General features: G+C 45.7%; 1 protein-coding gene across 2 annotated transcripts in view; it reads left to right on the top strand.

Moving 5' to 3' along the window:
* The first annotated feature begins 867 nt into the window (after positions 1 to 867).
* ADCY1 (adenylate cyclase 1) overlaps positions 868 to 25,078 on the top strand; it is a 236,131-nt gene continuing 211,920 nt past the window's right edge. For both annotated transcript variants that reach the window (XR_013832103.1, XM_079947528.1), the window contains exon 1: positions 868 to 1,117. Coding sequence is in view for 1 of the 2 variants with exons in the window: in XM_079947528.1 (XP_079803654.1) it covers positions 965 to 1,117 (153 nt within the window). In the remaining variant the exon portion in view is untranslated. The remainder of the gene's footprint in view (positions 1,118 to 25,078) is intronic.

The raw sequence follows: 25,078 nt of genomic DNA, 5'->3' as shown, positions 1-25,078 counted from the left end.
TCCCCATGCTGCCCACCCTGCGGGCGGCGCGCTTGGCAGGCGGCCGGACATCCGCGCCCGCCCAGAGGATTTTCCGCGCGGGCGGCCGTTCGCGCGCGCAGCGCCAACGCCGCTAGTCGCGCAAGAGGCGTCCGGCGCGGGATCCCTCGCCCTCGGCGCCTCCCGCAGCGCGGCTCGGAGGGGCTTCCTCGCCGCCGCCGCCGCCGCCGCTTTCCCGCGTTCGGCGAAAGGCTGCCGCCCGCCCCGCCCCGCCCCGCCCCGCCTCTTTCATGAGCAGAGCGGGAGCAGCGGCGGCGGCGGCGGCGGCCGAGGCGGCGGCCCCAGAGCCTCGCTTCTCTTCCCCGCCGGGTTTATGAATGGCCTGGCCATGGAGGACCTGCCGTTTCAGAAAGCCAGGAAGGCGAGCAAGAAGAAGTGCCTCCACCGCTGCGGCTCCTGCTGCTGCTGCCGCCGCTGCTCCGCAGCCTCCTCTCCTCCCGGGACGGCGCCAGCGGCGGCGGGCGGCCAGAGCGGCGGCGGCGGCGGCGGCGGCGCCCCGGGAGCGGCGGCCGTCGGAGGGGCTCCGGCGGCGGCGGCGGCGGCGGCGCTGCTGGACGGCGCGTCGGCGTGCGAGGACCAGTTCGCGTGCAAGGAGCTGGAGTCGCTCTTCCAGAACTACAACCTGAAGCTGGAGCAGACCTCGACGCTGAAGGCGCTGGCCGTGCTCATCGCGCTGACGGGCAGCCTTGCGCTGCTGGAGCTGCTGTCGGCGCCCGGACTCACCATCTCGAAGGGCTCGCACCCGGTGCACTGCATCATCTTCCTCTCGCTCTTCATCGTCACCAACGTCAAGTACTTGCAGGTCACGCAGCTGCAGCAGATCGTCAAGCTCACCTTGCTCTTCAGCTTCACCTTCGCCTTCCTCTGCTGCCCCTTCTCGCTGGGCGCGCACGGCGCCGAGCCGCCCAGCGCCCCCGAGCAGGGCATGTGGCAGCTACTGCTGGTCACCTTCATCTCGTACGCGCTGCTGCCCGTCCGCACCCTCCTGGCCATCGTCTTCGGCGTCGTGGTGGCCGCCTCGCACCTCATCGTCGCCCTCACTTCGGCCAGCGCCAAGAGGCAGCCTCTCTGGAGGACGGTGAGTGCGCCCGGCGGGCGGGCGGGGACCGAGGACCGGCGGGGCCCGGCCGGGCTGCGCTCCGTCGCAAGGGCCGCCCCGAATGCTCGGAGTCCCTCGGGCTCCCGAGGAAGTTCCGTTCAGGCCCAGCGCTGGAAAAGGGAACGGACGGCCCTGCAGGATAGAGCCGGGGCTGGCATGAGATGGCGGGCTGCCCGGGGTGTCGGGGATGCTGCTCGCTCGAAGATGCCCAGGGGGTCTGCAAACTGGGCTTGGGTGTTTTCTGCCTAGAGCTGATACAGTGGGAAATGGGGGCGCTGAAGTAAGTGGGTGGGTGAAGGAGAAAGAGAATGAATGTCTGGCAGCACACGGCTGCTTTTGTGGAAGGACAGGGTGCTTGAAATGCGTGTGGATTACGATCACGTTAGTAAGTGTTTGTTGTTTGTGGAACTGCTGAAAACGGCTTATCTGTGCCCAAGATGATACGGATGCCGTATAATGTGCAGAGAGAGGAGGATACTGTATATTGATCCACCTCGCATATATCGCCAAGTTTTTAACGAGATAGCAGAGTGATACCCGTAGGATAAATGGGATAAACACGGACTGCGGAAGGTTGACAGCGAATGAGGTTGGACAGGGGTGGAAAGGTTCTTTTCTGTGAAGTGAAGGAAATCGTGTGGAATATATTTTGATGGATCCCCTTTTCTTCCCATCTCTAATTCCATAGGCAAGCGGATGTTTTCGGAAACCCTCTCATTCAGCCCCCCTGCTTCCCCATAGCAGCTGCTTGCGCCCCCCTCTCTTCGCCGCCCCTCACAGGCTCCCTCTCTCGCCCATTAATCCTGTGGCAGAGCTGCATCTTCAGGAATGTGCTGTTGCAAAGCTATTTATGGCTCTGCAGGGTTTCCTCAGGTGTCCACAGCCTAAGGGACTTGAGCTGGAAAGGAGAGAAGAGAGCAGGGGAGGTTTAAAGATTTGAGGACCCCCCCCCCCTTCTGAATCTTCGCTGGTGGGAAGAGAGAGGAGGCAGGTGGAAGATGGTTTGCTTGTCTGTTGTTTTGGCAGTTCACAGATGAGTAGCTGCTGGCTTGGGTGAATCTAATTTTGAGAATAATAATATAGGTGAAAACAAAACAGCCTTTTCCTTCCATGGTGCTTTCTGATTCTATTTTCTCTGGCTGACTAAGAGTGTCATGACACACAAACATAACCCACAGTGAAAGAGGTGAAGTTATAGTGGCTGGTTATTGTGGTTGAATCTTTCTGAATTTCAGACACATGCTCACGGATCACATATATGTGCTCACACCAAACACATAAGGAGACGCATGTAGCCAGCTTACAAGATTACTCCTGGCTCACTGCTACTGAGCTGGTGGACCAAATAAATTGTGTGTTTGGAGGGAGGGAGGGAAGCATGGAGGGAGGGATAAGCTGAGCTTTATGATTTACCCAGATTATCTGGTAGTCTATTTTTAAGTGCACGACTGAGAGGTTCAGAGAAAAAAGGAAAATATGTGAACAGTTGAACTTCAAAGAATAGATTTCTGTGAAAGCATCATCATCTGTGCCAAAGCGTGTGCCAGCAGCCCATTTTCAGTTAAGTTATACAATAAAATTTACATATTTATGAAATCCCACAACATTTTGTGCCCAAAGGGAGTCCAAGCAATATATGCTTTTCAAGTCATGTGGGTGGAGATGGAGGAATCTGTGTTCTCTTGGTTTCTTCTGATGTTCTTATATATTTATTTATACCCTACATTTTTCATTGAAAGGGGCTCAAGGCAGCTTACATATAAAATTGGAACAGCTAAAAACATTGGGGGGGGGTTAAGGAGAACAATATTTTTTTTAAAAATAAGCATTTATAGAATAAATGCTATATATAAAAATAGAATATCTTTTTAAAACATGCAGACAATTACCATAAAAACAGCACAGCAGCCAGCCTTTCATTAAAAGCTGTCAGTTCTCAAAAGCTTGTTAGAATAAGAACAGGCAGGAGTTCACATGCTGGTTGCTGATTTTTCCAATCTTAAATTCATTTCTGAGCCTCATGAAAATTTGCCAGCATTTTAGTATGCATTTCTCATAATAAACACATTTTTTTAATATCATTTTGTCAAATCTACGTTTTTGCCTGCCGTTGTCTCCTAATATAAATGTCAACGGATGGCTGTGTTTTGATTGCCTGTTGTTTCCAAAATGTCGGTTGGATGGGTTCCTCTTTAAATGTGAACTGTTTCAGATTTCTCCTCCACACCTAGGTGTGAGTGCACAGCCTTGAATTGCATCTGCTCTCCAGTGGCGTAGCGTGGGTTGTCAGCACCCGGGGCAAGGCAAGTAATTTGCACCCCCTAACCCATGGATTTGCGCCCCCTAACCCGTGGATTTGCGCCCCTAACCCTAACCCCCAGATGTTGCGCTCGGTGCGGCCGGCCCCCCCTGCACCCCCCACGCTACGCCACTGCTGCTCTCTTTAAAAAAAATGAACAAAGCAGCAATATTTCTCTACCGTTTCCTGTGGATATATATATTATCTTGCTTAAAAGTTTTCCAACACTCTTGTCTGCATGGTTGTCTTCTGTTCAGCTTATTCAGGAGATAAATGGAACTCCCTAGTAAGTGTTTAGGCTTCAAACTATCAAACTTACTTGGAAGTAAATCCTATTTAGATCAATGTAACTTACTTCTAAGGGACGCGGGTGGCACCGTGAGTTAAACCACAGAGCCTAGGACTTGCCGATCAGAAGGTCGGCGGTTTGAATCCCCGTGGCGGGGTGAGCTCCCATTGCTCGGTCCCTGCTCCTGCCCACCTAGCTGTTCGAAAGCGCGTCAAAGTGCAAGTAGATAAATCGGTACTGCTCTGATGGGAAGGTAAACGGTGTTTCCAGTGCGCTGCTCTGGTTCGCCAGAAGTGGCTTAGTTATGCTGGCCACATGACCCGGAAGCTGTACGCCGGCTCCCTCGGCCAATAAAGCGAGATGAGTGCTGCAACCCCAGAGTCGGCCATGACTGGACCTAATGGTCAGGGGTCCCTTTACCTTTACCTTTAACTTACTTCTGAGTATACATATTTTGCATTGGGGCTAAAAGTTATTACTGGAAACTAGTGTTTCCTATAATGTTTTGAAAGCAAGATGTAAACATTTTTATGAATTACTCAAGGTATAAATATTGCACTTACTTACATTATGAAAGGGAGAGGGTTTCTGGAATGGTAATTTCCTCTGAAAACATTAGACAGGAAACAATTGGCACAAACCAATTGAAGGTAGCTGACTGGGTGCCTTGAAATAAGGAGTCTTCCACATGTGCTATATAGAAAAGCAAAAATTATTCATATTTGAGTTAATCAAAAGCAAGGTCATCTATGTCAGGTTGGTATCATGGAACCATTTCATCAGTCCTAACTGTCTTCCCATTCTGTTTTCAGTTACCTCTGTTGTTATATGGGGGCCTGCACTCTTGTGTACCAGCTCAGTAACTGAAGTCATCATTTTCTGACCAAGAAAATAACTCTTTTTAAGTGAGAATTACAAAACAGAATGTAACTTTGAAGAATTGCTTTAAAGGAACAAAATAGCTTATTTTGCTTCCTGACATGTGATCCGAAAGCCCAGAGAGGCATCTAAAAGGAAGTTTTAATGGGTCTATGTCCCATTTAGCATCCAAAACAGGGCAAGGTTATCCAAATATAATCCCTGATTAAATAAAGAGCTTTATGAGTTAAATGTATTTTGGTGTAGCTTTTGTGATTTTGAGGTTTCCCTTGACCTGGAAGACATAGGGCATGAGCATGTAGATAGAGAATCCTCCTGTATCTGGCCTTCTTTGAGGTTCTGTGTAAAGTGAGAGTGGCATCTCTGCTGGTGAGGTGGGTCCCTTGATGCTATTACAGCACTGGCAAATGCCTGACATTGCTTAACACTGGAGCCGACACTGTTTGCAATGATAATTTACATTGTTATAAAGGACCTGTACATACAACCTGGAAACATGTGGATCAGTCAGCAGATATCCATGCCCTAATAGCATTTACTTGGGTCACTGATTGCATTAAATGTGGCTTTGAAGGGAATTTAGATATTTATAGAGACAAACTTTAGAGCAAACCAACAGGATGGCGGGTAAATATCAATCAAAGATGTGGCTGGAGGGCAAAGCAGTAGGCAGGGGTATTTTGTGTCATTGAGAGATTCTCTTGGCAGTTATGAGATCAGGAGAGATGGGTGACTGCACTGTGGGGAAAGACTGTTCTGTACTAAAGAAACAGCTTTTGAATTCTTTAAAGATTCTCTCTACCATAGAGGATCAAATTTCTAGATGAATAGCATTCCAGAAACTTAAATCAGGAATGTAGCAAAATGTAGGTGTCTGCCATATCACATTGAACAGATATATGTATTTTTTGATATGACATTGTACAGTAATAGTCAATTCTTTTGTATTTGACTGTATATCCAACTCTGCTTCTCTTGCTTGCTTTTTGTTGACAGCACTAAATAAAAAATATACGGTACCTGTCACAAGATGAAAATGTGATAACCTATTAAGTGATTGAGGTGGCAGCTTTTAGAGCCTGTTAAAATTAAAGGAAATGTTGATTTGCATTGTTTCCAAGTTAACACACTCTCAGCAAGAATAATCTATGATGGAATACATTTTGTGTTGTCACATGATTAGCATTTCCCCCAACTGTGTTACAAGAAGAGTTTAATTGCAGGCTGAGACCATGGTTCAGGATGTCAATGGCAAAATGTTGTTGAAGGCATTGCTTCAGGTAGCTGACAAGAATTTAAATCTAATGCTATAATCACATATATGGTTTTGAATTGGTACTCCAATTTGCATCCAGTATAATAGGTGACTATATAATCACTGAATCTCTCACACCTATCAGCACAACACCACAAGGCTTTTATTTTGTTGTTTTCATATGTCTTTCATGCTGTGCAAAAATGTGTGACTATCCTTTACTCCTCTGAGCATGAGTGGGATGACTGTTAAGTTTTTGTTGTTGCCCATGAAAGAAAGAATGAAATCTTGTTCTAATGAATGAAATCCCAACTACTGCTGAGTTTTCCAAATTCACTTTTGCTTTCCCCCCAAAATGTCACTGATTGCTTATTTATGTTTAGAATTCTTTGCAAAATATCTGTTAATTTTCATTCAGCTGCTTGAACTGCATAGTTATTCAGTGATGATGGCTATTTCCTGACTTGTGATTTGATTTCCTCCTCAGTGGCAGCTTGACTCTGTATAGGGCTTTGGACTATATGAGTTAGCAGTTCTGCCCTGTGGCTGAAATAATTTTCTTTCTGAAAAGAATTGCAGAATTGAAGGGAATCTGTGGATCATGTAGTTCACATTGGTAATTAAACTGGTCAAAAACACTTGATTTTTTGACCAGGCAGTAGTCAGATGTTGGCACGTAATTATTCCTGTTAGTTTAGAAGAACTGCATATTTTTTTTTAAAATTTTTTAAGATTTAAGCTTAATTTAGTTAACTATTATGAGACAATGATATGAAATTTTACACTATTGTGATCAACTATTTCAGTCTTAAAGTGTTATGTGAATATAAATGTATATTAATAATATTCAAGACATTGAACAGTTAGTCTAGGCTTTTATTCTTGAGTCCTTTGGATAGTTCACACCACTATGATTTTTTATATAAAAAACGAAATTTAACCACTAACGCACACATAGCACATTTAATAGACCCCCCCCCCCAAAAAAATGGTTTTGTGTGCTTCCAGACAACAGCAAACCAGGAGAGAAGAAACATTTACTAGAGTTTGACAATATGAGGCAGTAAAAAAATAAATAAATATTACCTACCTATGGGCATTATTGGCTTCAAGGCATATTTGACAAGTCCACTCACTTTTTTTCAGTGGGTGGTGTTGGAGCCAGGCATCTGGCCCCCTGCAGTGATCCGGCATGGGGGTGGGGAGTTGATGCCGCCCCCGTGCCATCCCTGTCCATCACCGGCGCTGGGCGGTACCATGCCCAGTGTGGCCCCGCTGGCCAATCAGCACTGGTAGGGGGAGTGGCCACAGGAAATTTAACTGCGATGCTGCCGGGGCCCCCTCCTCTCACCCTTTTGCTGGATCTCCCAATCCACTTGGTCTTTCTTCATGCTTTGCTCTGACACGACCTTGCTGTGGACAAATTTCAGCTGCCAAATTGTTGGGATCAGGTCGGAATTTTTTCCACTTGGCAAATTGGCGCCAACCATTTGGTTTTCACCTACCTGGTAGCAATCATCACAACTTTGTGTGGTTAGACATTGGGTAAGCCTTTGTTTGGTTGGAGCAAAGTTGTAGCCTGCGTCTACCCCTCCTCAGTAAGGGTATCCTGTTAAAGGGATCTGGGGGTGTGCATCCTGTCTGATGCCCGGACGTGAGCTAGGGCCATACCACGACCCCAACGGGGATCCCTCGGGCTGCCCCTATTTGATGTAAGCCATAAGGCCCACCCTATTGGTGGTTTAACCTTAAATTCACTCCCTGCAGATGGGTGGGAGTCGTGATGTAGCCTGACCCATTGCCTAAACCAAACCGCTCACATCTGTAACCAATAAAGTTGTGGCCTATTTGAACCCATAAACCTACATACTTGTGTCCATGTGTTTATTAATCACTAGGTAAGAGTGGGTCATGGGGCCTTGGCACACAATATTTGAGTGCAATCAAATGCTAGACAGATTAACAATATTTTCCTGCCAGGTAAATGGACTAGTATACTGAAAGTATTCCCCATACCTACCGTATTTTTTGCACCATAACACTCACTTTTTTCCTCCTAGAAAGTAAGGGGAAATGTCTGTGCGTGTTATGGAGGGAATGCCTACGGGTGGCATGCCTACAGATTTTCCCCCTCTAAAAACTACGTGCATGTTATGGTCGGGTGCGTGTTATAGAGCGAAAAATACGGTAATCTATATGTCTACTGTTGTGACGTGGGGTTTGTGATTTCAGCTCTCTTGACATAATATGCTGGAGACAGTTCTCTAGTAATACTTCTTTATTAAAGCAACAAGACTGGGGCCTGAGGAGGGAAGAGCTACATTTATAGGGACAGGGAACTAGCTAGAAAGGATACATTTTGGAGGGAACAATATCAGGCAATCAGAGTCCTGCCTTTTGGAGGAAACCAATAAGACAGAGGATCCAAATACAGCAGCTTAAATGAACCAATAGTAGCTGTATCTAGGAGTCTTGGTTGACCACAAACTTGACATGAGCCAACAGTATGACGCGGCAGCTAAAAAAGCCAATGCAATTCTGGGCTGCATCAATAGGAGTATTGCATCTGGATCAAGGGAAGTAATAGTGCCACTGTATTCTGCTCTGGTCAGACCTCACCTGGAGTACTGTGTCCAGTTCTGGGCACCACAGTTCAAGAAGGACACTGACAAACTGGAACGTGTCCAGAGGAGGGCAACCAAAATGGTCAAAGGCCTGGAAACGATGCCTTATGAGGAACGGCTAAGGGAGCTGGGCATGTTTAGCCTGGAGAAGAGGAGGTTAAGGGGTGATATGATAGCCATGTTCAAATATATAAAAGGATGTCACATAGAGGAGGGAGAAAGGTTGTTTACTGCTGCTCCAGAGAAGCGGACACGGAGCAATGGTTCCAAACTACAAGAAAAAAGATTCCACCTAAACATTAGGAAGAACTTCCTGACAGTAAGAGCTGTTCGACAGTGGAATTTGCTGCCAAGCAGTGTGGTGGAGTCTCCTTCTTTGGAGGTCTTTAAGCAGAGGCTTGACAACCATATGTCAGGAGTGCTCTGATGGTGTTTCCTGCTTGGCAGGGGGTTGGACTCGATGGCCCTTGTGGTCTCTTCCAACTCTATGATTCTATGATTCTATGATTCTACCCTCTGGAACCAAAAGGCAGTTACTTTACCCTAATGCAAATACAGACAATAATAATACAGATATAAAATCCTTTGACTCAATACACAACACCCCTCCCCCCTTAGTGAGCACAGCAGACGTAATCCCTCAGGTACTGTGGGGTCCTACAACTTCTACTTGATCTCCTGACAACAGGTGTTGCCGGTTCTGGATTGGGTGTCACCTGTGGTAGGGGGGCTGCTATAGGGGTTTCGTCAGGAACAGATGGAGTCCCAGACATCTCAGGGTCCCCTACCTGTACCTCGTCATCCTGAGGACTAGCAGACCCTGGTTCATTTGCTGAAGCCCCTGGTGATTGCACCTCTGGGCCATTTTCACTCTGGTCTTGCAGCTCTGCGTCGTTAGCCAGGGATGAATTATCAGACTCCTCCCTGCTGAGCGCCCAGCGCCTCAGCTGATCTATATGTCTCTTCCAAACTTGCCCATTTTCCAAGGTCACATAATAGGACACAGGTCCACTAGTCCGGGTGACCACACCAGCCACCCACCGCGAACCTCGTGAATAGTTCCTCACCCAGACCAGATCTTCAGGGGCGAAATACCTTGTTGTGTCAGTCTCAGCCTGGGCGATTGCTCTTGAATTACGGTTTGGCATTTTATCCGGGTGGACATAATCCAGCACCGTTACCAATCTTCTACCCAAGAGCAGCTCAGCTGGCGACTTGCCCGTCGCAGTACATGGCGTCGCATGCTGTAAAAATAACATTCGCCCGATGCGAGCTGACCAGTTACCCTCCATTAAGCGCGCAATGGATTCTTTGGCTGTTCTTACCATGCGCTCCACCTGCCCATTGGAGGATGGGTGAAAGGGCGCAGATGTGACCCCTCTTATGAAGTTATCAGCCAAGAATGCCCTGAGATGGGATACAAAAGCTGCCCCATTATCTGATACAATGGTCTCAGGTAACCCGTGGGTTGCAAACAGCTGCCTCAACACCTTATTACGGCAGCTGATGCCATGCTAGGGACCATCGCCACTTCTAACCATTTGGAATATGCATCGACGATAACCAAAAAAACCTTCCCCTGGAATGGCCCAGCAAAATCTAAGTGCAGCCGGCTCCAGGGAGATCTGGACTGCTCCCACCAGTGAACTGGTGCTCTGGCCACTTCTGGCCGCACCTCTTGGCATGCCTTGCATGTTCGTACCCATTGTTCTATGTTCTGGTCCATTCCAGGCCACCACACATAACATCGGGCTAGCGACTTCATCCTGACCATTCCCGGGTGTCCCATTTGAAGCATCTCAAGAACCCTGTTTCTCAGTGGTGCTGAGATGATCACCCTATCTCCCCACAGGAGACAACCCTTATGCATGGATAACTCGTGCTGCCTTGTCGCATAAGGCCTGAATTTGTCTTCATGCGGACCACCTGGCCACCCCCTCCCCACCCAAGTGAGCACACGGGAGAGAACAGCATCTTTCCTCGTTTTCTCAGCAATATCAGTAGCCGTTACAGGAGCCCCCGGAAGTGTTTCCAGCATCATTATGTGCTCCGCTGGAGCAGGATCCTCATTGCTCCCGCCAGGCAGGGGCAATCGACTCAGCGCATCAGCGTGGCACAACCGTTTCCCCGGCACATGGGTCAAGGTGTACTGGAACCCGTTCAGGAATATAGACCAACGCAACATTCTGGGGGAGAGAATTTGTGGCGTTTGTTTGTTCGGGTTGAACAACCCCAACAGTGGTTTGTGGTCCGTTTCAATGGAGAAATGACGACCGTACACATAATCATGGAACTTTTTGATTCCTGCCACAATTGCAAGCGCCTCTTTGTCAATTTGAGCATTGTTGCGCTCCGTGGGCGACAACGTACGGGAATAGAAAGAGATGGGCTTTTCTGACCCATCCGGTTCCCTATGACTCAGCACCGCCCTCAGGCCGTATTGAGAGGCATCACATGCCAGGACCAGCGGCTTCGATTCATCATAATGAGCAAGGACGCTCTTGCTACTCAGCATTCCTCGCAAGGAGTTAAAGCCTTCTGCTGCTCCTGCCCCCATCGCCACACATTCTTTTTCTGCAACAGTCTATGTAATGGTTCAGCTACCGAAGCTTTCTGGGGTAAGAACGAATGATAAAAGTTAATAAGTCCCAGGAATGACTGCAACTCCGTTTGTTCTGTGGTCGTGGTGCCTCGATGATGGCCTTAACCTTAGCATCTGTGGGGTGGATGCCTGATGCATCAATTTTAAACCCCAAGAATTCCACAGTTGGCACCCCAAAACTGCATTTTTCTTTTTTTAGTTGCAACCCCACCTCCTTGAACTTGAGCAACACTGCACGGACACGCGCAACCAGTTCCTGTGGGTCTTTTCCAGCAATCAAAACGTCATCAAAAAATGGCAAGACCCCCGGCAGACCTCTTAACAGGCGTTCCATGAGCCCTTGAAAAATCCCTGGGGCCACACAAACTCCAAATTGTAATCTGTTAACTCTGAACGCCCCTTTATGTGTGACAATAGTCTGTGCTTCCGCTGATTGTGGGGTTACTGGCAGCTGTTGGTAAGCTTGCGCCAGGTCAAGTTTGGCGAACACCTTGCCCCCAGCCAGTTTAGCCAACAGATGTGATACAACTGGAATGGGGTATGAGTTTCCCCTGAGTGCCTTACATTTGTAATCAGCACAGATCCTGACTTCCCCATTTGCTTTAAGGGGCGTGACGATTGGAGTCTCCCACTTAGCGGAGTCCACGGGTGAGAGAACTCCCTGCTTGACCAATTTATCCAGCTCTGCTTCGATCTTGGGTTGCAGTGCAAATGGCACTCGCCTTGGTTTGAGTCGGATTGGGGCCACCCCAGGGTCCAATTTGAAGTCAACTGGGGGCCCTTTATAACAACCCAGTTTTCCATTAAAGAGACCAGCAAATTCTTTGCGTAATGCCTCGCTCATCTCAGGGCAGGTTTGGATTGAATTAAGCCCTGATATACTCAGTCCCAGGGCGGGGAACCAGTCAGTGCCCAGGAGACTGGGGCGACTGCCCTTCGCAATCACCAGTTTGAGTACCGCCTGTTTGTCCCGGAACTGTACTCTCAGGGCACACATTCCCATGCGGCCCGCTGAGTATGACTGCAAAGTTGCCGGGAAGGGTTCCAGAGGGGGCAACTTACCCCTGGGGAAGAATGTCCTCACGGTCTGGTCCGACACAATAGTGAATCCAGATCCGGAGTCCACCTCCATGTCGCACAACTGACCCGCAATCTTCACCTTGACGTGTGCCTTGCCTTGCGCTGGAAACTGCACGACCCTCCCGTTGATCTCCGTTACGTAGTGGCAGTCCTTTAGAACATGGTTTGCTGTGGGCGATCTGCGATGCTCCAGTCTAGGTGCTCCTGTCGCTCCCAACGCCGCCGATCTACAGACCCTGGCGATGTGACCTGTCTTTCTGCACGTCCGGCACATAGCATTCCGGAAACGACAACTCTTCCGCTCATGGTTTCCGCCACAACCAGGGCACCTGCCTCGGTGATCTTTGTGCACTGTGCAGGCCTGACGCACTGACTCGACCCCACGGACTGGGCTCTGGCTCGGAGTAGCCTCTAACTCGTCCATGGCATGCGCAACTTCTATCTGTGGCTTAGGGACCCTGCGACTGGCATCAAGCTCCTCTCTTTCATAATTCTCCGTGGCGGTGGCCTCCTTCAAGGCTGAAGCAAGGGTAACCTCTTCTTTAGCCACGATGCGTCTTCTGGCTTTCTTGCTGCTCAGACCACCAATAAACCGATCCAGGAGAGTCTCTTCCAGATCTTGGAAGTCGCAGTGCTGAGCGAGCTTCCGCAGTTCAGCTAGAAATGCAGATACAGGCTCCCCAGCACGCTGCTGCCTCTTATGAAACTCCATCCGCCGGGCCATCTTGGTCTCAGTAGGCGCTAAATGGCTTGTTAGGCAGGCAAGAATATCTTTGAAAGATGTCTCACTTAGCTTCGCTGGGGCAAGCAATGCCTTGGCCAGCGTGAAGATCTCAGGCCCACAGTAGCTCAGGAATGTGGCCCTTCTTTTGCTGGCATCGGTGATCCCTTGAGCCACTGCGAAGAACTTGAAGCGTTCGACGTAGTTTTCCCACGTGTGGGGCTCTGATGGCTGGAAGGGCTCTAATACCCTTGGACTCTCCATTGTCCTGTGGCAGGGTTGTCTTCTCAGCTGGCCAGTGAGTCTTGTTCTTAGCTACAATCCGGACTCTGAGGCAGGGCTGCGTTTAACCGCTCCTCAGCATTCCGGATCCCACCTTCGTCGCCAGTTGTTGTGACGTGGGGTTTGTGATTTCAGCTCTCTTGACATAATATGCTGGAGACAGTTCTCTAGTAACACTTCTTTATTAAAGCAACAAGACTGGGTCCTGAGGAGGGAAGAGCTACATTTATAGGGACAGGGAACTAGCTAGAAAGGATACATTTTGGAGGGAACAATATCAGGCAATCAGAGTCCTGCCTTTTGGAGGAAACCAATAAGACAGAGGATCCAAATACAGCAGCTTAAATGAACCAATAGTAGCTGTACCCTCTGGAACCAAAAGGCTTTACCCTAATGCAAATACAGACAATAATAATACAGATATAAAATCCTTTGACTCAATACACAACATCTACCATAACATGTATACCAATTCTGAAAGGAGTATAGCCTGTTTTTTCTATTTAGGATCGTATTGCATTCTGATGTTGAGCTTGTAGTCCTAAACAGGTGAAGTGGTGTCTGAATTTGTAGGATATGGAAGTTTCACCTTTAATGGACATGAAATCTGCTTTCAGTAGAGAAGTGACATACAGCATATGTAACAGTGGAGGATGCAAGACCTGTCTAGGATTCTAAGATAGCATTTGATCTGATCAATTCATGTTAAAATCTAATTTAATCCATTTTGTTTCACATGACTTCGGTGTGATATTTAAAATTACAGAAATCTGTACTTGCTTTAATGTAAGTTTTCCACATCTTGCAAATGTCTGTGTAGGACTTCTGTGCTTTATCAGCTATATTAATCAACTCATATGTGTCCTGCTTTTAGAAACAGAGCAAGTTTTGCTCAATAATGTTTGTTTTTACTCATTGTCAGGGGCTCAGGAGCAGAGGCACAGGGGAGAGAGGAAATGGAGAGCAAAGGGGAAGAATCTGAGGGCAGCGTAGGGGAGTATGAAAGTGGCCCAAGAGATTCCATGAGCTTCTCCAGCGAATCAGAAGATTCCCAGAGGGGGGCGCCGATGGCCAGGGCAAGGGGGGTCCCAGGGGGGACACACCAGAAGCAAGGGGCCAGCGGGGACTCCCAAAGCAGCAGCGGGAGATCAGGACCAGCTCCTCCACCAGAGCGTAGTGGGGGGGAAGAGTCCCATGTATCAGGGCCAGCTTCTCCTCCAGCAGGGAGAGAAGATGAATCAGGGCTGGCCACGCCTCCATCGCAGAGTGAGGGAACGGAGGGGAAGTCAGGTCCAGCTAGCCTCTCCGAAGGGGGAAGCAGTGACAGGAGCAGTGTAACGGTCAGGAGGAAGGTTGCCAGTTGGGCGCGCGCGCCAAGTTCAAATGTACAGGCGCGCAGCACAGCAGAAAACCCAGATTGGGAACCAGGTCCTAAAGCCCGCCGGAGGCAGGGGGAAGACTCAGGGGACTCAGCATCAGAAGAGTCTAGAAAGGGCAAGACCCCAGCGGACAGGTGGACCCAGAGGAGGAAAGAGCAAAGGAAGAGGTAGAGCAAGGCTAGAGTCTTAAACTGGTGTCTGGGGGGGAGGAGATTCAGACGGAGCTTCAGTGGTCTAGAGTTTAAGACGTAGAGCTGCGCGCCACGGCTTTGAAATCGAAACTGCACTTCAATAAAGACTTTTATATATAACAACCGACTGGCGTTGGTCCTTTGTGAGCTGGGACCTCGGGCAGCTCTGACACTCATGCTATTAATATTTTTTTTTAATTGTATGTATTTTATTTATTTAAATATTTCGAAACCCCACTTTCATATAAAATATTGCAAGGTGGAATACAGCCTTAAAACACAATACTACAACAAAAATCAATAGGAACTTCAAATACATCAGTAAAAGCTGGATGGCAAAGAATCTGAAGTTCAAAAGGCCTGTCTGAACAATACAGTTCTTGAAGGAATGGGTTTCCAAAACCCAAAACTGACTGTGCAGGCAGTTTGAAACTGAAACAAAATCCCTATTTTCCCTTAGCTAAAATCCATTAACTTAAGCTCTGAGGTCAATGCATAAACAAAAGTCCGGCTGTATAGACAAGTGCTCAGAGCCCTCTCCTTTATCAGTTGTGACGGCAATTATGGCCTTCACTGTACCAGTAGTAGAACAGAACAGAGAGAAGACACGTCAGAACTTTATCTTATGTGCTGACCACAAAATACGCGCAAGACCAATGTCCAGGGAAAATGCCAGAGCGTGTTCCTGCAGATGATGACCTATTCTCCCAGATAAGTGTAGGAAGAGGAAGATCGTTTTATGGTCAGGAGTGCAGGAAGGAAGATCCTTTTATGGTTGAGAGTACCAGTGCAGGAACATATGTGATGTCAACCTGCGTACGTAGGCCGACGTGGTTTGGCTCTTAGGGGAGGAGTGAGAGGGTGCCTGGAGGATATATAAACTGCATGAAACCTGTCATTTCTTTGGACTTGCTGGGGACTAATCACGCAAGTGCCTTCTGCTATCCGGAGAGCAGAATAAACTCTTTCTTTGAACCAACCTCGGTGTCGTTTTGACTTCCTTCCTCATGTCCCGGAGCAACGCAGACCCAATCGGTGAACTCCAATAAGGCTACATTTCCAGATGATGAAGGGATGACTCCTGCTAAACCTCTATTAGGGAGTCAGATTGGACCCAGATTGTTTTGGACCCTGTGAATTAGCACGAAAACCTTGAACCTGGCCCAGTAGCAAATTGGTAACTAGTGATGCTCTATCAGCAGTGCAGCATCAGAACATAATCTTATCAGATACATTATTACTCCATTTACAATGGCTCTAAAGGTAAAGGTAAAGGTACCCCTGCCCGTACGGGCCAGTCTTGACAGACTCTGGGGTTGTGCGCCCATCTCACTTAAGAGGCCAGGGGCCAGCGCTGTCCGGAGACACTTCCGGGTCACGTGGCCAGCGTGACATCGCTGCTCTGGCCAGAGCCAGAGCCAGAGCCGCACACGGAAACGCCGTTTACCTTCCCGCTGGTAAGCGGTCCCTATTTATCAACTTGCACCTGGAGGTGCTTTCGAACTGCTAGGTTGGCAGGCGCTGGGACCGAGCAGCGGGAGCGCACCCCGCCGCAGGGATTCAAACCGCCGACCTTTCGATCGGCAAGTCCTAGGCGCTGAGGCTTTAACCCACAGCGCCACCTGCGTCCCAGTGGCTCTAGTAATGTACATTTCCCTCCAAGTTTTTCAATCAGTACCTAACAAGCCTGTTCCATTTTTCAAAAAAAATGTTTTTCAAAAAATTGCTTCTCTAACCTTCACCATATTGGTGAATTTCACAACAATGGGGTTATTAGTTTCCCAGTTTGCACAGATTGTTATCCATATCATTACTAAAAGATTATTTTATCATGTTTGTGTCTTTTGTTAGGCTTTTTTTTTTAAAAAAATAATATTTATTACTTTTTAAAAAGGAAAAAGACAAGAGAGAAAAAAAGAACAAGAACAAGAAAAAATAAAACAATACAATATATAAACCATACAAAACACAACCTTAACACATTATCTAACACAATGAACTAAACAAAACAAAACAAAAACAATTTAAAAACATACATCATACCTTTTCCATATTCTAACTTTCATTCCCTTATATCATCAACCTCCTCTCACCTCCCTCTTTGTATTCCACTTCCATTAATTGTTTCAGCAATTCCTTTCCATCTTTCTCCATTTTCTATCATATAAATGTCTTTTTTTATAATTTTTTTTATTAAGAATTTTGTTAATACAATAAAGAAAAAAAGAATAATCAGAGAACAAACAAAGAATAAAACAAGCATAAAATTATACATCTTGTAATAACCATCTTTTCTTCATTTTTTCCTTTTGGACTTCCTCACGTCTCTCGCTCCTACATTCCAAGTTAATAAAACTTTAGCCAGCAACTTATCACCTTATTTTCATTATTATTGTACACAATTCCAATATTTTATCCATAACTTTGAATATTTTTAATGCCTAGTTTTAACATGATATTCATTCAAAATTTATCTTTCTCATGAAATTCACTCATTCTCATAATCTTTTCAGCTAACTTTATGGTGCCCTATTGTTTTCAAATCTCTCATCCTTCTTAACACTCATATATTTTACAGTGTTTTTGAAGATAGTCCTTAAATTTCTTCCAATCCTCCTCCACGGCTTCTTCTCCCAGGTCTCGGATTCTGCCGGTCTCTATCATATAAATGTCTTAACATATTTTTAAACTTATTTCCATTAAAATTAGTATACTTATTTAAGCTTAACTCCTTATAGCATTTCTACTAAGGCCATAAAAATTCATTCCAACATTTTCCTGTCACTCATTAATTTTACAATATTTCTATATATAGACTTTAAATCTCCAATCTTCCTCCACCATCTCCTCTCCCCGGTCTCGGGCTCTGCCAGACACTTCCGTCCACTCCATCAACCTGGAGATCTTATGTCCGAGGCTCTTAACTCTTTTCCACGTCCCTTCTGCCGTTCTTCTTCATATTCATATTCATATTCTTTGATGCTAAAGAGCAGATCTCGAGGAAACTCCAATCCAACGACACCTCCACTCCCTCTCGACAGGTCAGCCAAATTTCCACAATTAAAGCTAGGATCCATAAAGTATTTCAGGGCATATTTCAAAATTCCTCCAACTCCAAAGGCCCCCCGAGCTCCAATCTCCTCCTGACACAAGTCCATATTCCAAAAGTCAGTTAATCCCTGCATAGAGGGATCTTTCCAACTTTCCTTTTCCAGTCCAGGCCAGGCTCCAATCTTCAGAGTCTGACTTTTTCTAGTTTCAATCATAAAGGGCCTCAACTTATTTTCTTCGATTTGCCTCTGTAAGACTAAGGCTCCCCCTTGTATTACTTTAGGTTCGACAACAGCAACTTTCTCCTTCTCCTTTTCAACAATTTGTCCTGTTAAAATAGATTCCTGTGCCACATCCTGAATAATTTCTGTATTGATGCTCACTTTTGGTCCCAATATGTCAGTTTTAGTAATCATAACATCCATTTTTTTATGAAGCTGTTCCAACAAATAGTTTATCTTGCAAAATGCAGTTACTAAGGCTTCTCCTGTCGACATTCTCGAATGTCCAAGGTCAATCTCTAGTTCCCACACTTCTTATCAAGCAGCTGGAGATTTCCCAGCTCCACTCTTGTAACAGTTTCAAAAGCTCCCTCTAGAGGGGAACAGTCTCCACTTGTATCAATCCTTTCAAAGAAAGTTCAAAAAGTAAAGTTGGTTTCAATTTTCAGTTACTTTCCTCCCTTTTAAACGCAGAAGCGGACAATGGAAACAATATATTTCTCTTATTCAACCGACTGTCAACATCCGTTCTCTTCGCTGTCAATGAACTCTCCCAAAACGTCAATCACTGTCAGTCCGTTCCCAGGTACAGAGCAGTGGCAATTTAATATTAATCACTCTCTCCTGCAGGATACACGGTCCAAAATTTCCCCCCTCTTCTCCTGCTTCCAAGGGGGGTCTAATAATTTTAATCGATGGAAGTTTAATCCTTTACATAAGGCTTTTCAAGACCTTAACTTGTAAGCTCTTTGCTTCAGTCTATTTACAAAAGGGGAAGGCGGACTTCCTGTTTTGAACCTTCCCCGTTCGATGTAAGGTATTTAAAGATCCAATTTTCCGTACTACTCACGGGTTGTTGTTTAACAATGCGGCTTCACTCCGTGAAAGAAGCAGTCGATTCAAAGCACCACACCGCTCACCCCACGTCGCTCCGGATCCCCAAAACAGGGTTTCCCCGCGAGTAGGGGAGGCACAAAGGGTGCCAGCCGAATCCCAAGTTCACAGGCTTCTTCCGCCTGTGATTTCAGTGGGTCTCCGCCTTCGCCATGGTGGTTCAGACCCTACTTTTCACGGAGCAAGTTCCTCCCGATCGGAGGAGCTCCGCCATTGCCGGAGGCGCTAACCCGGAAGTCTGTGTCTTTTGTTAGGCTTAGGTCACCAAAATTATATAATTGGTTAATCTAATTGCAGTTTGTATCCTTTTTTTATTTTAATTTCATTTAATATAGTTGCCCAAAATTTTTAGGACAAGTTGAATCATGTAATTTTATGATTAATAATATGTTAGTTTTATCAACCAAGCTATGGTGTTGTTGTTTTTTTTAAAAATTATGGTAGATTTAATAAAAAGAGAACCTATGACAAGTTCTTCAAATGTGCAAGTAACCCAGCCTTCTCTCAGGTTTTCACACATACAGCAACAAAGTTCGATTCAATATTATGTGTCAGCCTTGCCCTTGTCCTCATTCTTCAGATGGGCCATTAATCTTTTAATGATTATTAATGTATGTGTATTCCTTTATCTGTTCATTTGCCACTTTATTATTATTTTCAATTAAACACAAATCTATTCTAGGGATTAGGAGAAATGTTCCAAGGTGAGAGTGTATTGGTGCTATCCACAAATTGTTTCTGCTAAAGATTTGCAGAACACATTACCTTAAGCGCTTGACCATGAAGAAATAAAGGTCTGGCTTAAATAGATCAGCAATCTTTATTTTAGTCAGATTTTAGGTTTTTGTTGTTGCAGCTGGAGCTATTACAACTAGAAAATAAACTATATATTTTGAAAAGTGATTTGTCTGTTTGTTCTCTACGTATTGGGATGCTTCTTGAGATATAATCACCAAGTAGTCTATAGTTATTACACTCCATTGGATACAGAGTGGGCTTTTAAAGAAGTGGATACATCATAGCCTCTACCACACCTCTGAGCCCATCAGTCACCCCACTTCAGTTCAGTTTCACAAGCCAGGGCAGGCAAGGATCTAATGAGCAGATGGCTAGATGCATCATTGCATCCTATACATGCATCCTATACATATAAAGGTAAAGGTAAAGGTACCCCTGCCCGTACGGGCCAGTCTTGACAGACTCTGGGGTTGTGCGCCCATCTCACTTAAGAGGCCAGGGGCCAGCGCTGTCCGGAGACACTTCCGGGTCACGTGGCCAGCGTGACATCGCTGCTCTGGCCAGAGCCAGAGCCAGAGCCAGAGCCGCACACGCTGGTAAGCGGTCCCTATTTATCTACTTGCACTGGGAGGTGCTTTCGAACTGCTAGGTTGGCAGGCGCTGGGACCGAGCAGTGGGAGCGCACCCCACCGCAGGGATTCGAACCGCCGACCTTTCGATCGGCAAGCCCTAGGCGCTGAGGCTTTAACCCACAGCGCCACCTGCGTCCCTTTTATCCTATACATATAACCAGGCTCAAAACAAAAAAAATTCCTTCCAGTAGCACCTTAAAGACCAACTAAGTTAGTTATTGGTATGAGCTTTCGTGTGCATGCACACTTCTTCACATGAAAGCTCATACCAAGAACTAACTTAGTTGGTCTTTAAGGTGCTACTGGAAGGAATTTTTTTTGTTTTGACTATGGCAGACCAACACGGCGACCTATCTGTAAATATAACCAGGCTGCATTCACTGGAACTGATCCCTCAACCATGGCTTTGATAAAATGTTGGACACCTGAGTTGGCATGGCCACAGGAGCAGCATCTGCACCATTGCAGTCCCAAGCAACTTTATCTTCAAAATGTTTAGCCAGCCGATTACAGGTAGCCACCACATGCTCCAGAGATCTCGCCCCCTGGTCAGGCATGACCAGCCTTCAGGTCACATTGAACAACTCTGCCGGGCAGCTCTTTGACGATGCAGTGGATCTATTTGCTGTTCCCACAGCCATGTGGCAGACACCGTAATTAATCTGAAAACATTCTCAGCCAGTTCCAGAGCAAGATTTAAGTTGCTTAAGTACCAGCCAATGCCTTGTCAATTTCATCGAAGGAAGCTCCTCAGTGACAGTAAGAGCTGTTTGACAGTGGAATGGACTCCCACGTGAAGTGGTGGACCCTCCTTCCTTGGAGGTTTTTAAGCAGAGGTGGAATGGCCATCTGCCATGGATGCTTTAGATGAGATTCCAGCATTGCAGGGGGTTGACTAGATGACCCTTTGGGTCCCTTCCAACTCTACAATTCTATGATTCTATTATCTGTCATTTTGTTTTGTGCATGGATGTAGTGGCACCCTAGAGGTATTTCCCTACTTTTCACAAAGTCTCTGACCACCCACACTCACTGTTCCTTTGGTCATGAAATGATGAGCATTGTGTTTCTAATTCACAGCTATTCTAAGAAAAAGCAAATATTTGCTCAGTATATTCTACTGAATATATTTGTAGACCCTACTCACTTCTCTTTAAATTGCTCATGCCATTTTATTTTTGATGAAACAGCAATATAGCCAATGTGAAATTCAGGGGCGATAAACCCTCTGGCTCTTCTCCCTCCATCTGCCTTAGTAGGCTTGACCTCTTGCCCTAGTTGTCATTCAAGTTCTCAATGTGATTTCCTACTGTTTTGAATCAAGGCTACTCATTCATTTAAGAGATGAAATGTATTTCAACCAACTGAGAAAGAGGAAGAACAAAATTGCTTCACTGATATTATTCTTCCACCACTTTGGAAGCCTCAGTTCACTTTTCTCGGTGTGGCCCTTTATTTTATGAGTCTGCTGGATCAAGCCAATGGCCCATCTAGTCAAGTGCCTGCTCTCCCCATTGCCAACCAGATGCCTCTTCTGGGAAAGCCGCAAGCAGGATCCGAGCACAAGAATCTCCTCCCTTCCTTTGCTTTTCAACTACTGGTATTCAGAAGCATTGCTGCCTTTAGCTGTGCAGGTAGAGCAGAACCATCATTGCTAGCATTATCACTAGCCTCTTTTAAAGCCACCCCAGCTGGTGGCCTTCATGAGTGAGTTCCATAGTTTAACTATGTGCTGTGTGAAGAAGGAATTTATTTTATCTGTCCTGAATCATGACATCTAGTGGAGCTCTTCACAACCTCTATATGTTTTAATGGCCCTGAAGAATTTAGCATTGTCAGCAATCTTGGCCACCTATCTCTAGCTCATTTATGAACAAATTGAGAAGCACAGGTCTTAATATTGCTTATTGGCAGAGAACTGTCCATTTATTCCTTCTCTCTGCTTTCTGCACCTTAACCAATTCCTGATTCACAAGAGGACCTGGATACTCCTTTTCTTGAGTGCTAGTGGAACTCTCAAGTAAACATAGTTTGCATATGTTAGTGTCTGAAATTATATGCTGTTTTCCCCTTACTGATGAACAAAATGAACTTGCTTTATTATAGAAGAAGCAGAGGATTTTGGATAGAAACAGATTCCCTCACTCCGAACAAGAACACCTGTGTTGATAGAAAGGGTGCTGCATAGCTAGATTGGTAGTGTTAAAAATCTAAATGGCACCGCTTACTGGTGGTAAATTATAACAATATACAAAGCAATCAGTGTTTATTGTGTTTTAATGGTACTACAAGATCTGCCACCTGAGGATCCTCACTACTCCATCTCTTTTCTGATTTGTCCTGCTGATGACTACAGGAAGGTCTTAGTGGTGGGGCTTTCATTATGCCCTAGAAAGTTCTGGGAGTTTTGTTCTGTATTATCCAGGACTGCAAGAAGCTATGGGTGGCATTGCTCATGGTTCCCAGAGTTCCTAGAGATGGTGGAAAGGACTTTAGGGAATAAGTCTAGATTATGTTGTTGATTAAAGAACATTCCAGTTGACAGAGGTGGGTGAGTCTTGTTTTCACATTAATCTGTGATTTATTTATTTTAAAAAGCTCCATGTGGAAATTTGTATTTAAATGCAAATTTTTATCACAAAATATTTTATCACAAAATGTTTCCAGGCACTTTGACTTGTGCCTGGAAACAGACCAGTAGCCTGTGAAGCTGTTCTAGCAAGGAAGTCACCTGCTCCCTATTGTTGTTGTTTAGTCGTTTAGTCATGTCTGACTCTTCATGACCCCATGGACCAGAGTGTTACGATATGGATGCAATGCAGCTGCAAACTGCTAGCTTGAAAACATCACATGATGGGAATGTTGGAACTGTCTGTGGGAAACAGTGGGACAGTCAGTTCACAGGGCAATGCACCGGAATTTGCTCAGAGTGTAATTTGAGACCTTCCTCTTGTGTTTGTACAGGAAGTACAGGAAGTCTTTGTCACTTGTTTGCCGGAGTTTGAAGTGAGCAGACACGTTTTATGTGATGCTGAAGAGTCAGAAATAAACCATGTAAATAAATGTTTCTGACTATCTCTTTCCCCTGCCAGGGAAGCAGGAAAGAGTGGGTGTGCTCTTCCCACGCTGGGGAGGGTCGCCTATTGAGACCTAGCCTGAGTTGCTGGGGAATGCAGCCAGGGAGGTCATCGGAACTCAAGCCAGGTGCCTGGGAGGGTTGCCAGCTTCTCCCAATAGAGGCTTGATTTCCAACATCTGGTAGCATGAGAGCTGATGGTTTTGCTACATGTGATAGCAAAGAGATTGATGGATCGGATTCATCCTCTGCAAGGAGATATGGTAGCGAGTGGATGGAAGCTACAAGGGCTGAGCACCGGAGGAGATAAGCTACATGCCAAGAAACCCCTGAAGGTATGGTGATTTTGCGGCTGGAAGAGTGAACGTGAATTGAAGCATTCTTCGGTTCACAGAGAAGCTGCTTTTGGATAAAAACAGCACTGAGAGACAGCCGAATATTTCACATTCCTCGGGACTGATAAGGTCTGCTGCTGCTGCCTGCCAAGTGTCGTTGCAACAAGACGTGAGTACTTTTTGAGCTAAAATTTTTTTTTGAGCAAGTTAGCTTGAAAAGTAAAGAGAAAAACAAGCCAACGCGAGAGCGAGAGCTGGGCTTGAGAAGCTGGAAAGAGTAACTGTTGTAAATTCCAGCATTTGTTTGTTATCTCAAAGACTCTCAGGAAAGGGGCTTTCCAAGCAGCTAAGCTGCAAAGAGCTGTTGGATTGCAGCGAAGGCTTGTTGTTTACAAACTCTGAGAAAGGGACTTTCCAAGCTAGGCTGGCTGCCAGCTGCACACGCAGCTAGTAAACAGGAAATAGACTTTTGGAGTTTTTCAGCTCGTGACTGAGAGCTGTGGCTTGGATTTCAAAATGGATACCAAGAAGGGGGGAGGCTTACCTTATCCACCTCCACTGACTAATGACAATTATTCCTCATGGTCTGTAAAGATGAAGGCCCTGCTTCAGATTCAGAGGATTTTTGGAGTGATTGATAATCCTATCCCTGCTGCGCCAACGCCAGCATGGAATTCACAGAATGTGAGAGCCAGGACGGCCATTATTCTGTGTGTCTCAGATGAGCAGCTTGTTCATATCACCGATGAGGAACACGCACGTGAAATTTGGCTTATATTGCAAAGAATCCACCCATTTTGAAAAGCTGTCAAATATGCAGTTAGCGCCTGATGGAGATGTGCAAGCGCATCTGACAGAGATGAAATTCTTACGCCAGCAGATGGCGCAACGCAATTTCCCTCTACAAGAAGAAATATTCTGCTTTATGATTATTAACAGCCTTAGTCGGACTTACAAAACCGTTGCAAGTCAACTGGGTTCTCTACCTGCCGCGGATCTTACGGTGGAGAGAATTTGTTTTTTTTTTTTTAATATATTTATTAAGGTTTTAGAAGAAAAAATGAATTAGATATCACATGAAAAAAGTAAAAAAAGATACAAGAGTACAGAAATACAAGAAAAAAGTTACGAAATACAAAATAGAAAAAAGCAAAAAAAAACAACAATTAAAAACAAATCCATCTTTTCATAGCTTATACTTCATTTACTTATTTCCCTGACCCCCTCTCACCTCCCTTTTCTGTATTCCAATTCACATATTTAGTTCAGCAAATCCTTTCCCTCTTTGTTTTAATATTAATCCAATGTCTTAACACATTGTAACTTTATATTTTCATCTGTTATCAAACTATTTTTGCAAATTCATTCTAACCTTTATTTATTTATTTATTT

The sequence above is a fragment of the Podarcis cretensis genome (assembly GCF_951804945.1).
Source record: "Podarcis cretensis genome assembly, chromosome: 12".
NCBI classification, from domain to species: domain Eukaryota; kingdom Metazoa; phylum Chordata; class Lepidosauria; order Squamata; family Lacertidae; genus Podarcis; species Podarcis cretensis.
This window is presented reverse-complemented; position numbering and strand designations above follow the sequence as displayed.